The following is a 14,208-nucleotide window of genomic DNA, read 5'->3' as shown; positions in this document are numbered from 1 at the left end:
TATGGCTGCTTAACACAAACCCTGTGTGCTTTATACATTCACACAAACCAAGAGAGTATGGCTACTTAACACAACCCCTGTGTGCTTTATCAGTTCACACAAACCAAGAGAGTATGGCTACTTAACTGGACTCAAACCCTGTGTGCTTTATCAGTTCACACAAACCAAGAGAGTATGGCTACTTAACTGGACTCACACATGGCTATCAGAATCATGGTCTAGGTATGGTATATCATGTATAGCATAGGTTATTGATCTTAGGAGGACACATATCGTCCTATAATCCTGGATCTACGAGCATCTATAAGCCTGTCAGCAAAAAGACACATGGACCTTTTAGCAGAAGACAGATTCAGAGTGTGATAGAGAAGCCTTATTTTACAACTTCTTATTCCTGACCGGTTTTGTGCAGCTGTTAGCCTTGAGAGAGGAACATGGAGAATCCAGAAGACAGATGGGAATTAAAAACTAGACACCAATTAAGACTTTAAAGAGATTGTTGCCACATTCCAAACAATATCCCAAAGAAGCAATTAAGAGACAATAAACTCCATTACGCCTCTTCCTCTGAACACCCTGTTCCATATTTACAAAAGCAAGAGCATCCCTGTGTGTGTGTGCCCATGTCCTCTTTCAGGGTTGATGGGAAGAATAGGTCTACTGTTATCCGCAGACACCCAGAAACACACACCCACACGGATAACTAAGCTGGAGTGTGTCTGGTAGTGCACTTGCACTGTGAATACTTCAGCAGCATTTGGATTCTAAAGGATGCTCATTCATGGCTAATATTTAGTATGGCAAGCTGTAGCGTCTCTCTTCATGAAAACATATTTAAAAGTAACATTTCAAACTTTTCCTCAGTTCGTCAGGTCATCTTCTGTGAGGGGGTGATATACTGTCACTAAAGGGCAACAGCTGTTTAATTTCCATTCCGACGTTGAAGCATCACGAATAGAAGTCCCCATTCATTGGCTTCTTTTAGATACAATATACAGTCTATGCAATAGCCAACCCCCTCTACTGTTTAATGAAGTTAAACTCTTTATTTCCAGTAGTTATCCATCAGCAGTCACAAATGTGTGAGTTGGTTCTGACATCCTCTTTGGAAATCACTTATAGCACAACAGTCAACAACTGTGGCCTTAAGTAGAAGCTATGCTGCTATACAGTTACACTGTAGATACTGGTCCAAATCTAAAGGTTGAGCTTCATGCTTAAAATATCTTAATGTCATTTTTGGTGTGAGCAAAGTTGAAAAAAATATTGTAATACACATTTTCCCTTTAATAACAGATTCATGTAGTATATTACTGTAAAACAGGAAGACAGACATTAAATGCATCCTGGAAACTCCAAGGCATATCAGACAGGCCTCTAGGGTGAGGGTTAGGCTCCAGCACTCTGGGTCTGAATGACAGCAGCCACAGTAACATCATGGCTGCTCGGTGGCCTAAATAACGCGTGGAGTCCAGCCAGCGCCCCCCCCCCCCCCCCCCCCCTCACACAGCGAGGGGCCAGAGAGGGCAACTCTGCCAGCATGACACCCAGCAACATGTGGAAGAACTTCTTCAAACATAGGACCGACAGAAGATTCTTTTCAATACTCAAATAAAGCACCAATGTATAAAAACACAACAGAGAAAATATCCATTCAATGTGTCCGATTATCCAAAGATATAATGACTCCGCGAGCACCGTGATGAAGGGCTGAATAAAATCTTCCGTACTTTGGTAAACAGTACTCTGGGTTCTTTCACTAGTTCTTTACAGCACATCAGATTGAACGCCTTGACAATATAATTTGAACCACGTCAAACACTCTCTTTTAATGATAAACACTTTTATCTCAAGCCAGGGCACATTGTTTTGCCAAAAGTTTTTTGTAATGCTGACTTCAATGTGCCCTCCTGAATGGCAGTTCTGATCAAAAGAGGCTCTGTTTTCCTTTTGATCTTATTAGGGAGCTACACGTCATTTACAGGATGTACTTTCACTCTGATTCGCCATCATCTCAAATGCTATAATAGTCATCTTCCTGCTCATTGCCAAATTGTAATAACAGGCAAATCAACCATCATGGAACAATAAAAGCATTGTGGATTATCTTAATTTGATTGTGGCTTCTTCATGCGCTCTCATCAGTATTTGTCAGACATTATCAGCAAGTGTGTTTGAATTTTTTTTTTTTAAACTGTATACTATGTTGATGCAAGATATCCAATCAGTGCTGCTGTCAGTTCATTTTGAGGCAAAATCCCAACCAGTAGTGATGCTAATCCCACTTTTTGCCAGAGATTTCCTGCTAAAGGACAATAAGAAATCTTTCTAACGTAATGTACTGCACTAGATAGTTGATACACACAAAGCCACTATTAGGCCCCTCCATTTAACACATCTGCACTAACCAGAGAACAATACACATAACCACCAGTCAAGTAACAAAAGGAAAACCCCCAATCATGTGCTTCTGAGAATCAGGAATACCTGTTGGCTACAAATCTGCTTTGTCTCCATTTTCCTTGCCTTTCCTTGACATGTGTTTTCAACACGAGCCACATTCCTTCCTAAGTCCCATTAAGGCAACAGGCCCAGGACTGTGGAATGCGGTAAGGTGCACCCACGGAGGTTAATGAAAGAACCATAAAAGTGCCAACATTACACCATTAAACTGACAATGTCCAACACCAACAGGGCGGTTAGGAATGCTCTTTCTGCTTGTTTGTCACTGATGAGGTGATGAATGCAATCAACCAGAGTGAGGTTAGGAGGCGGGAGAGAGAGACGGAGATAAAAACCTAAGGGGGAGGGGGGGTCAGTGCGGAGTGAGATGCCTGTATGTCTTCAAACACGTCCTGTCTGCTAGTAGATGGCAGCTTTGATGTGTGTGAAAATGAGCGGGTGTGTGTGGAAGTGAACAGCGTGGGGGCGGCTTTTTTGGCTACCGTGGGGATGGAGTTTACGAGGCTCGCTGAAAACTCAACTCCTGAGGGGATGAAAGGGAAAGTCTAGGGAGACATGGCACATCAAATCTCTGTCCAAACTCGAGGCAACCGCAGGTGAGGTGAAGGGCAGGAGTCTGGTAAAGGGAAAGTGTTGACCTACCTACATCTACACTAACAGCAACAACACACACAGAGTCCACTTCCAATGTGGAACCTACACCTCCATCTACATCAGTGCACCACTCCAGGCCTACAGCAAAATATAAACGGTATCAGGTGGCCCTGATGTAGGCCTAGCAGGGTCTAGGGTTGCAAAATTCCGGGAATTTTCAAAGTTGGAAACTTTCCATGGGAATTAACAGGAATAAACGGGAATTAATGGGAATAAACTGGGAATTTTTAATATGGCAAGTTAGTCTATAACAGGGAACTTAAATGTAATGGACAAAACCCCATCTTGCAGTTTAATATTAGTTAAAACAACCTGATTTAATGCAATTTCAGTCAAATTTCTACCCTGCACATATGTCAATCACATGCACACAGCAATCGGCATAGGCTGCTAGACATAAAGGAAACCTATGGTGAAAATTTTTTCCAACCAATCGGATTTTGTTGTTGAGTGGTGTGGTGTGGTGTATCTTGGGCAGTTCAGTGTTGCTAGTTTAGCACGCTAGTAAACCATAGGCAGAGAATGGGATTCCCGCTAGCATGCTAGCTAGCTTTGTATGCTAAGCTAAGCGAAAATACGAACATACAAATCATATTGCTTATTACGAAACAAAATGTTTGTATATGAAACAGTTTGTATGAATTACCCAAAATTCCCAGTTAATTCCCGTAAATTCCCATAATTTCCTTTAATTCCATGAAAGTTTCCAATTTGGAATATTTTCAAAATTCCCCAGCTTAACTTCCCATGGTAAGTTTCTGGAAATTTTCCGCCCCTTTGCAACCCTAGCAGGGTCTGCCAAAATCTTTACAGGGGTTCCTGAAATATCTCCAGGAGTTCAAGTTGGCCCATTAATACATGAACATTCAAAGTATGACAATGCTGGTGTAAGGTTGAGCAATACTGTAAACAGAACAAAGCAATCCTTTGCCACAACTCCACAATTAGAGGCTCTCGGTAGTTAGTCTGGGGTTAGGGCTCAACTGTGTACAATGTTACATCTTTGAATAAAGGCTTCCATGCTGGAGTACAGTCCTATGTTCTGACCCACATGGTTACCAACTATTTAATTGAAGTACATAGTTCTTCATTCTTCTCTAGAGGTTCACAGGAATGACAAGCATGTGTTTTCATCCACAGCACAGGGACGCCTCTTCCTTCAGCTGAATATCCTCTGTTTGTCCCTGCACTACAAAGGACAAGGAATTCTCAATTAAGACCCACAACATTTCAATGACCTAGAATGGACCTTGCAGGGTTCGGGTCTGAGCTCATCAAAATTTCAGAGATGACTGAGGCAGATGCCTCTTTTAGCATTTGTGAGTGATCTTAAGTAAAAAAAAAAAAGCTCAATGTAACGATCACGCTTTCTTTATCCAGACTATTTTTGGTTTCCCATGGCAACCAGCCTTCTCCATGGGAAAATTAAAAGCAGCCATTCAGAGGGAGGGCAGCTTAGCTTGGGACTAATGGCTAACTCAGAAAGAACAAAGGCCGCAACCCAACCTGGTGATCAACAACAATGGGAAAGAGAGAAAGAGATTAAGAACCAAATCTGAACCAGGAGAATGTCGAAAAGTTTATCAGTGATTTGTAGAGTTCTTGTCGTTGTTAGTGTTTTTTTAACACTATTACTTGGGATGATATGGGGAGGTGAATGGGTGGATGCCAAAAAGGAGCATGTGGAATGAAAACCTCCCTGAACTCTTCTCATGGTCCAGTGCAAAAGAAGAGCCAGGTTGCAGATCCATGTCTGAGCCGGGAGCTGCCGCCTCCAATGAGAAATGAAAGAAGTTGTGCCTCCTTACTACGTGCTCTCTGACACACAAACAGCTTTTGTGGGTTTTTTGACAAAAATCTGCATGAGGACAATGACTCTGCAGCTTCTCCTATTAAAAGAGCCCCCCCCCCTCTCTGCTGCACCCCCCCCTTTCTCTCCCTCTCTCTGCTGCACCCCCCCCCCCTTTCTCTCGCTCTCTCTGCTGCACCCCCCCCCTTTCTCTCCCTCTCTCTGCTGCACCCCTCTCCCACAGCACCCCCGACAGCACAAAGGGCCCGCGCTGCACTCCTCCTACTCCTCCTCAGAAAGTCGGAGGGGCCTAAGCGAGCTTACGGTCGCCATGACGACTGGAGATGAGATCCAAAACTCTCTCATTCTTACCCCCTGCTTTCCACATGCTTGTGTCCTTGAGTCAGACTCCGACCAGTTCTGATGGACACTTTCTCTGTCCCCCCAAACTCCAGGAGAGGAAATGAGCGTGGCCCCTCTGACTCGTGATTGAAATGGGGCCCAGTGTGGTCCAGCAGGCTGGTGTGGGCCCAGTGCCCCAGTCAGTCATCACTTCAGTGTCCAATCAAACGCTTTTTTGTCGTTGCTATGTATTTTGTGTTGCTATCGGTTTTCAGGGAGGAAACTTTTGCTGTGCTCATTATTGGGGGTATTGACCATATCTGGCCATTTTCACCAAACTAAAGCACACACTGCAAATTCAAAGCAACTTCCTGTCCAGATAAGACATGTATTTCATCAGAATGTGTGTTCCGCAGGACTGAAGCCCACCACAAGACTGTTGTTAGCAGCCTGATCCACAAGCTGAGTTGAAGAAACACTTACTGTATGTACAGTATATGATTTGCGTAACTAATATCAACCAGCACACATAAAATGTGGTCAGTGAAAAAGTTTACAACCGATCTAAATCAGAAGTCTAAGCACTGAAAGTGCAGGTTGTCTGTAGAATGGCGGGAATGCATAGCCTGACGAGCCAGACCCACATTAAAATGTAGGGTCTGGGCACTCACCGTTCGCAGTGCTCAGTCCGAGGGGCGGGATAATCGGTTGTCTTTCAAATTCCCTCTGCACGCAATAGGACAGTTCAAACTAGGCTAGTTCAAACTTTTGCCAACTTAATAAAAGCTTAACGAGTCACACTGTTCGCCAACAGCAACATTATCTTATTTGTTTTCAAGTAGCAGGGAATTCAAGCCAAACCGTTGCAACTCTGCCATCAATCATTATGTTAAGCCCGCCTAACGACTCTATACACGATTTGATTGGCCTGATAGAAGTTTAATTTTTCGAGCTCACAAGCCAACGGAGAGTTGCTAGACTAGCCCTGGCAGCAAATGTAATTTGTTGCCGCTAGTGTGCGTCTAGATTTCTAGGCTAGGGAATGCAAGAGCACCGAAACTGACTGTAAAAACCCAAGTCACACCACATCAACAATAATGAGCGATTCATATGCGGTGAGTGACAAAGAAAACTATGGAGGAGAAAAATGCACCCAGCCAAAAGGGGAATCCCGTGACTTGGAGTTGTACCTGGCATGCATCTCTGGGGAAGGAATGGAGACTCATGCCTACGCTAGTCTGGGGGCATGCATCTCTGAGGAAGGAATGGAGACTCATGCCTACGCTAGTCTGGGGTCAAGTCTAGATCTACTTCACTGACTTCAGGATTAAAGTAAACACTAAGCAGACCCTATAGGAGATAACAGTGTCTACACACCAACAGACACTACACCAACCTACAATTAATATTTAATCTTTAACCAAATACTCAGTGATGCAATTGAGTGGTTATCTGAGGACAACTCACAGTATTTTACAGCAAAGCATTTCACTTTGTACGCTTCAAACACTTGGACTTATTTGTACGCTTCAAACACTTGGACTCATTTGTATGCTTCAAACCCTCAGTGGACAAGCTGCCCAGCCAGAAGCACAAGTCTCGACTCACGATGGTGAGCACAGGTCTCGACTCATGACGGTGAGCACAGGTCTCGACTCACGACGGTGAGCACAGGTCTCGACTCACGACAGAAGTACCGGACGGTGGAGAGGACAGAGGACCTCTAGGGTGTGTATGCACAGGGGATAGAGAGAGGGGGCAGAGAGAGAAAGAGAGGGAGGGAGAGAGAGAGGGGGGGGGCTGAGAGAAAGAGAGAGAGAGAGAGGGGGCTGAGAGAGAGAGGGGGGGCTGAGAGAGAGAGAAAGAGAGGGGGGCTGAGAGAGAGAGAGAAAGAGAGGGAGGGAGAGAGGGGGGGCAGAGAGAGAGAGAGAAAGAGAGGGGGGGCTGAGAGAGAGAGAAAGAGAGAGAAAGAGAGAGGGGGCTGAGAGTGTGTGTGTGTATGAGCTAACAGGAAGAGCAAGGAGTGTGTGCAGGGTTTGGGGTGGGTGGGGGGTTTGGGGGGGTGGTATTTGGCACACCATCCCTTTTCATTAAGATGGGCACACGGCAGCTGTTCCAAAAAGCTTTAGTATGGAATGTATCAGTGCTGGAGGCCAAGGCACAGATTCATTCATAATTGGCACAGTGAGCCTCACCGTGGCCTGACACACAACAACAGGTTAAAAAGTATTATTGTGCGAAACCTCCACAAAAACAAGCACACATGCTGATATTGTAGACACATAGGATGATTCATGCTTTTATGTTACAGTTGGCCCAGCTACATGTAAATATTTCCGTAACCTGTGATACCCATGTGATAACAGCCAGCATCCATCCATCACTGTTAGCTGCAGCGCCTCTTAGAGGGGCAGCCTGTTACCGTGAAGGTCAGGTTTTCATTACATTTTCCAGAATATTATCAAATATTCTGTTTATCTTTCCTGAATGACTTTGCTTGATGGTTTAAATATGATATCGCCATGTAGCTATAATGGATAAGAAGTAAGATGATTTTAAAAATATTAACCCGTTATGCGTCTGCCAGAATGGGAACTATTTGGGATTCCCTAATGCAATCCTTACACTTTTGCACAATCCAGAACTTGCATTCTTATTCCAGTCACCTCATCTCAGTCTATTCATATGTACTGCATGTCAGACACTCCTTTGATGCTCAGAGCATGTCACCATCTCCTAACAGAACCTGAGGGCCAATGACAGCTACCTGAATAACAGAGGTGGAGACGTGCATGCCTCAGGTAACTCTCAGGGGCCCGAGCTCAGGTGACCCAACTTATAGATCTCACATTTCAGACTGTTCATCACTTATCTCTGTTCATCTCTTATCTGCTAATGATGCTCTGCACAGACATACACACGTACAGTATATGTAGCGTATACAATAAAACTATGTATCTTAGTGTAAATGTACAGTATAGCGTATACAATAAAACTATGTATCTTAGTGTAAATGTACAGTATAGCGTATACAATAAAACTATGTATCTTAGTGTAAATGTAGTTGGTTGTTATAAGCATTTGGGGGTGGTCAAGTCAAGTCCATTGACAGAGTGCATCTTACAGACATAAACAAGCGGACACACAAGGGATCCTTATGATGACCAACATCATGCCATTTTACACTGCCATACATACCATACAATTTGCAATGTATGAGCAAATACAAATACTTAGCTGAAGATAACACAATACACAAGGATGTGCCCAGAATATCCTCTTAATGGAGCTTCTTCTCCGAGCACTTGAGGCCGTGGAGGCTATTTGTCTGCTAAGCAGCAGCACATGCCATTGGTTATTCCCTCAAATTAGATTATGGGGGGTAGCGGCATGGACAACTCTGGGGGAATAAAGTGCGGGATTGTAACAGCCGGCCTGTTCATCTACTGCAACCTTCACGCAGGTAGCACCACAGATGGAGTGAAATCACCTACTCCCACCTATTCCCACAGCTGTCCTGGAGAGTTTACACTGTGTCACTATGTACCTACTGAATCACTAGTGTGTCAGAAACACCCGGATAAAGTCCTATCAGTCATTTCATTAAATACGTGGAGGATGCACACAAATCTTCAGTCATTTTCATCTAATCGTAGAGCTAGCAATCAATCAATCCTGAGTCACAGGCTAGAGTTACATGCTGTCAAGGGCAGATCTGCCCCAAACTGTGCTTGAACAATTAGCTGGGAAAGACTTGGCATGCTAAGACACGTTCTGAGCTTTTGTGCACGATAGGGTCTGAAATATACTGGAAATGGCAATTTGGGAAGAGAATTCGGTCCGACAGATTATCAATCACTACGCACACAGATCTAAAGTTAAAGCTGCAGGCGATGTCTTGTAAAATGCTGCAGATCACAGGCTTTCATATCCATCTGTGAGGAGGTAAAAGATTTGCTTTACGCTGTATTCCCCTGCTTCAGGGAGTAGGGTGACTACTATGATTTTGTAAAACCACAACAACTTCTTACATTATTAATTTTCACCTAAAGCAAAACACTCATGTTTTAACATTTCTAATGTACATCACATGAAAGCACTCTTGGCATTGCAGTGCAATTAAACAGACGTAGCCATTACAGTCAATGACTTTTGTCTCTTTTCCACAGTAACTAAAGTCAACCACACCATAAATCTGTCTCAATAGCCAATTAAATTCGCTGACCTATTAAACCACTCGGGCTTTGTTAGTGTGGTCACGCTTGTGCTCTACAAGTGAGAGTAACTGCTCTGGGCTTTCTGAGAGAAGCTGTAGAAGTGCTGTAAAGTAGTCTGGTGATGACCCCTGGTAGCCAGGGGACGGGCGGGACATGACCAATCACCTGCATCAAAGACTGGTCAAAGCTCTAACAACCGAAACACAAGACAAGGCAGACAACAGCTCGTCAGTCCAGATATTCCCAAACCGTACTGACCACTTTACAACTTATTTCTTCCCCAGGATCAGGAGTTAAAAAGAACTTAAGAGTTAACTGGCTGACATCCAGATGTGGCATCTGACCTAAATGCTGAGGGCATGACACACATTACATACCAAGACAAGACAGCATCAAATAAGCATCCATTCAAACTCTGAGTGGGCCGTTAGAACAGCATGTAAATCACTGTGATAAGAGAGTTCTCACCCGTCACAGACACCTGCATTGTAGCCTCCAGAGGCCGGTTGTTGTCCAGATCTCTGCTCAGCTTGAGCTCCCCGGTGGCCTGGTCTAGAAGCAGCAGACTCAGCTCATTCCCATCCACAAATGTGTAGAGCAGCTTGTCAGACACGTCGGGGTCGTGCGCGGGGACCCTTCCGATAACTCCCGAGGGGAAACTGTTGGACTTGTTGGTGACGTAGTTGTTGAAAATGATCTCGAAGTTCTGCAGCACGGGGGTGTTGTCGTTGATGTCCAGCAGACGGATGTGCACGATGGCCCGGCTTACGAGAGGTGCAGAGGTGGCCTGCACCACGATCACGTACTCCATCTTGGATTCATAATCCAGATCGGTCAGCGCAATCAGATCTCCGCTGAATATGTCCAGCTGAAACACCTCTGGGACGTTCCCCTCCACGATCTGGTACAGGATCTGGGCGTTGGTCCCCTCGTCAGGATCTGTGGCTGTGATCCTCGCCACTGTGGACCCCACAGGACTGTTCTCCTTCACGAATATGAACAACTCGTCTTTCTCAAACACGGGTGCGTTGTCATTAATGTCCTGCACCGATATCTGCACGTCCACAGCTGCCTTCAGGGGTGGAACTCCTTTATCCACAGCGAAGGCTTTCAGGCTGTACACAGGCACGTTCTCTCTGTCCAGCTTGCGTGCCGTTCGGATGATACCCGAGTAAGGCTCAATGAAGAAATCTCCATCTCCATCCTCTCCACCCTGGAAGGTGTAGCTGACCCTCCCGTTGGACCCCGAGTCCCTGTCTGAGGCAGACACCTGGAGAACACTAGTGTAAACGGGAGCATCCTCTAACACCGTGCCCTGGTACAGGTCCCGCACAAACTGTGGCGCATTGTCATTGGCGTCCAGCACAATGATCTCCACATAGGTTGTGTCCGACTTCTGGGGAATGCCGTTGTCCCGAGCAATGATGGCCAGTGTGTACGACGCCTGGTCTTCATAGTCGATCTCTGTCAGGGTGGTGATGGCCCCTGTGTCGGGGTGGATCTTAAACTGCGGCACGTTGTCCTCCATGACGTAGGTGATGCGAGCGTTCTCCCCCGTGTCCTCATCCGTGGCACTGATCACGACCACCGTGGAGCCCACAGGCCGGTCCTCGCTGACCAGGACTTGGTAGTTTGCGCTCTGAAACACGGGCCGGTGAGTGTTTGCGTCCGTGACGTTGATGAACACTTGCGATGTGTCTTGGCGCGTGCCGTCAGACGCAGTCACGGTCAAGACGTACTGCCGCTCCTGCTTGTAGTCCAGGGGCAGGGCCAGTGAGATGAGGCCGCCGCCGCTCTGGCTGATGATGGCGAACCTGTTCCTCGTGTTCCCACTGGAGATCTGATAGGTCACCACACTGTTCACGTCCCGGTCAATGGCCATCACGGTCACCACGCTGGTCCCCACCACTGCGTCCTCGTTGATCTTCAGAGAGTACACTTTCTGCGTGAACGTGGGGACGTTGTCGTTCACGTCCAGCACGGTCACGCTCACGCTGGCAGAGGAGGACATGACGGGCACCCCGTGATCTCTCGCTTCCACGCCAAATGTGTAGAACTCGGTGGTCTCGCGGTCCAGTTCCACGCACACGGTGATCCAGCCTGTGCTGTTGTTGATGGTGAACGGGAAGCCAGGCTGCATGTCGGTCAGTCTGTACTCCAGCTGGGCATTACTCCCTGAGTCTCCATCAATGGCCTGAATGTGAATCACAGAGTAGCCAATGGCCACATTCTCCAACACAGAAGCTTGGAATGGTGTACTCACAAACATGGGAGCATTATCATTGACATCCACCACTTGAACCACAACCAGACCGGTGCTGTTAATAAGCGGTGGCCGCCCCCCGTCTTGTGCCTTTACGCGTAAGGTATACTCTCTCATGGTCTCGTAATCCAGAGCACTAGTCACATCTATGGCCCCTGTTGGAGAGTGGATGTAAAACTGTCCCCTCACGTTGCCACTGATGATGCTGTAGTGCACTTTAGCATTATTTCCTTTATCATTATCGGTGGCTTTCACAAGAGCCACTTGGGAGTTCACCGGTATGTTTTCTTGCACGTGTACAACATAGCGTTTCTCAGTGAACTGGGGATAGTTGTCATTCTCGTCCTCCACCGTGATGTGCACTGTGGCTGTGGCACTGCGCGGTCCCGGGTCTCTTCCCTGATCATTTGCCACGACTATTAGCTTATACTGGGACATGATTTCTCGATCTGGACGAATTGTTGTTTTAACCAGTCCATTCCTGGGGTCGATTTCAAATCCTCCCCCCAAGCTTTCCTCGTTCACAATCTTATAAACCATATTCGCGTTTGACGGCGCGTCACCATCTGTTGCCCTAATTGTCATGACCTCAAACCCCACCTCAACATTTTCACGGATGCTGACCCTGTACTCGGACTGTTCAAACACAGGACTATGATCGTTCGTATCGCTAACTGTGATAGTCAGATAGGCAGTGGCGGATCTTTTGGGAACACCAGAATCAGTTGCAGTGACTTTGAAAACATGTGTATCTTTTACCTCTCGGTCCAGGGGTTGCAAAGTTGTCACACTACCGGTCTCTGTGTTAATTTGAAAGTAGTCATTAGACCTACTGTAAAAAAGGGCCTCCATATCATAGTCAACTTTCCCCGCATCTCCATCATCTGTATCTAGTGCTTTCAAAGTTATCACACGCGTTCCCGATGGTTCGTTCTCCGGGACAGACACCTGGTAGTTCGGCAGTTGAAACTGTGGAGCAGTGTTCACATTTCTCTTCTTACGTTTGGTCCATAGATCTTCCTGAGCAGCGTCCATAAACAATCCATGCTTCGGTTTAGATCGAAGTCTTAATTTTAAACGCACGAAAAACTCAGTGTTCATGGAGTTACGCACGTTACAGAAAAGGTCCAATTCTCTACGCTCCTTATTATGGACACAGATATCCCCGCTATCTTGTCCACTGCTTACTTTATTGATGGGTTTTACGTTTTTTTCCAAACATACAGAATGAGGTGAGTGAAAGCCTCGATTAGCCACAGGAACATGTTTGCTTATATCCAAAAGCAAATCACTTATTGTAAAGCATGGGGAAGTCCATCCTTCCAATCCGAAAGACATAAACGCGTCAGGCGTCAGGTTCTTTCTTTTATACTTGATAAAACAATCCTGTCCATGCACATACGCATTGAAGTGGGTTAACACGAAGTTTTCAGATGATAAAGAAGTGATCTGAAAATACAAAGGCGCTGGGTTCTTCTGCAAGCGCGCACAAGCAACTTTTTTCGAAAGAGTTAATATTCCATCATTTCGCCCTAATTTCAAAAAGTGCGAAACATATCTCGGAGTCAATGTTCTGACAAGTTTGTAACTCCATCCAGGTCCAAGAGATAAATTAGCCACCAAGGTCCCCGCTTGTAAAGTCTCTGAGATGTGTAAATCAAAACATCCACATAAAGTTACTTGGAGAAAAAAACTCAACCATAACCACTTCGTTTGTAATCCCATGGTTTTAGCTTCATGAAGTCTTCATACATGTAACCGTTGCGTTTATCTTCGTATTCCGCATCGCTCTGTGCAGTCCTGCTCCATGCTGGAGGCTGAATGAGAAGCCGACGGGACAAATCTGTGAGCGTCGTCACATTCTTCCCCCGTTAAGTTTTAAATCAGTCCAAAATGGCTCCGTATCTCCACTCCCCCAGGCGCAATTTGCATGAACCTGCTTGTGGTCTCTTGTGAACTGTGCGTGAAACTGCTCACCTTTTGGAGCCGGTCGACGAAGATATATAAGTGACTAGATATGGAGAGATTTAATTTTTAAGATTTGATTAGGGTTGGTGCCAGTGGTCTTGGATAGTTCCACGAACAATTTTATCTAATTTATAATGCACTTCATTAGGCTACACAATAATAGCCTATAATTTTGGTAAATGGTCGGTAGACTAGCCTGTATGAGATATTATCCAAATAATAATAATTTGAGTTAGCTTATCGACTAAACTGTAACTTATGTAATTTATGTATTGAAAGGGTTAACACAAACAATGTTGTAGAGATTAGGCCAAAGGTGACACAATGAAACAAATCGGGATTTAGCCAAAGTAGCCTATTCAAGTTGACCTACAACTGAATTGATTCATAAAGCAGTTAGTATTCGCTTGCACAATATTGTTGTTCAGCACCGTACTACTGGCTACAGAAAATGCGAGAGAGCTTTTAAAAGCACCTGTTTGCACAATCTTACGCCTACGTCCCCCTCTTGT

General features: G+C 45.4%; 1 protein-coding gene across 1 annotated transcript in view; it reads right to left on the bottom strand.

Moving 5' to 3' along the window:
* Positions 1-13,604, bottom strand: part of celsr1b (cadherin EGF LAG seven-pass G-type receptor 1b) — a 61,245-nt gene extending 47,641 nt beyond the window's left edge. Inside the window, exon 1 of the mRNA XM_076271752.1 lies at positions 9,934-13,604. Within this exon, the coding sequence (XP_076127867.1) occupies positions 9,934-13,453 (3,520 nt within the window). The 5' untranslated portion in view covers positions 13,454-13,604. The remainder of the gene's footprint in view (positions 1-9,933) is intronic.
* Positions 13,605-14,208: the final 604 nt, after the last annotated feature.

This window comes from Alosa pseudoharengus, unplaced genomic scaffold, assembly GCF_046254945.1.
Source record: "Alosa pseudoharengus isolate Yale_2024_CS ecotype anadromous, Long Island Sound unplaced genomic scaffold, YU_APseudo_1.1 YU_APseudo_1.1_scf_10, whole genome shotgun sequence".
In the NCBI taxonomy this organism is placed as follows: Eukaryota; Metazoa; Chordata; class Actinopteri; order Clupeiformes; family Clupeidae; genus Alosa; species Alosa pseudoharengus.
The sequence above is the reverse complement of the archived record's forward strand: the minus strand, read 5'-3'. Positions and strand labels throughout refer to the sequence as shown.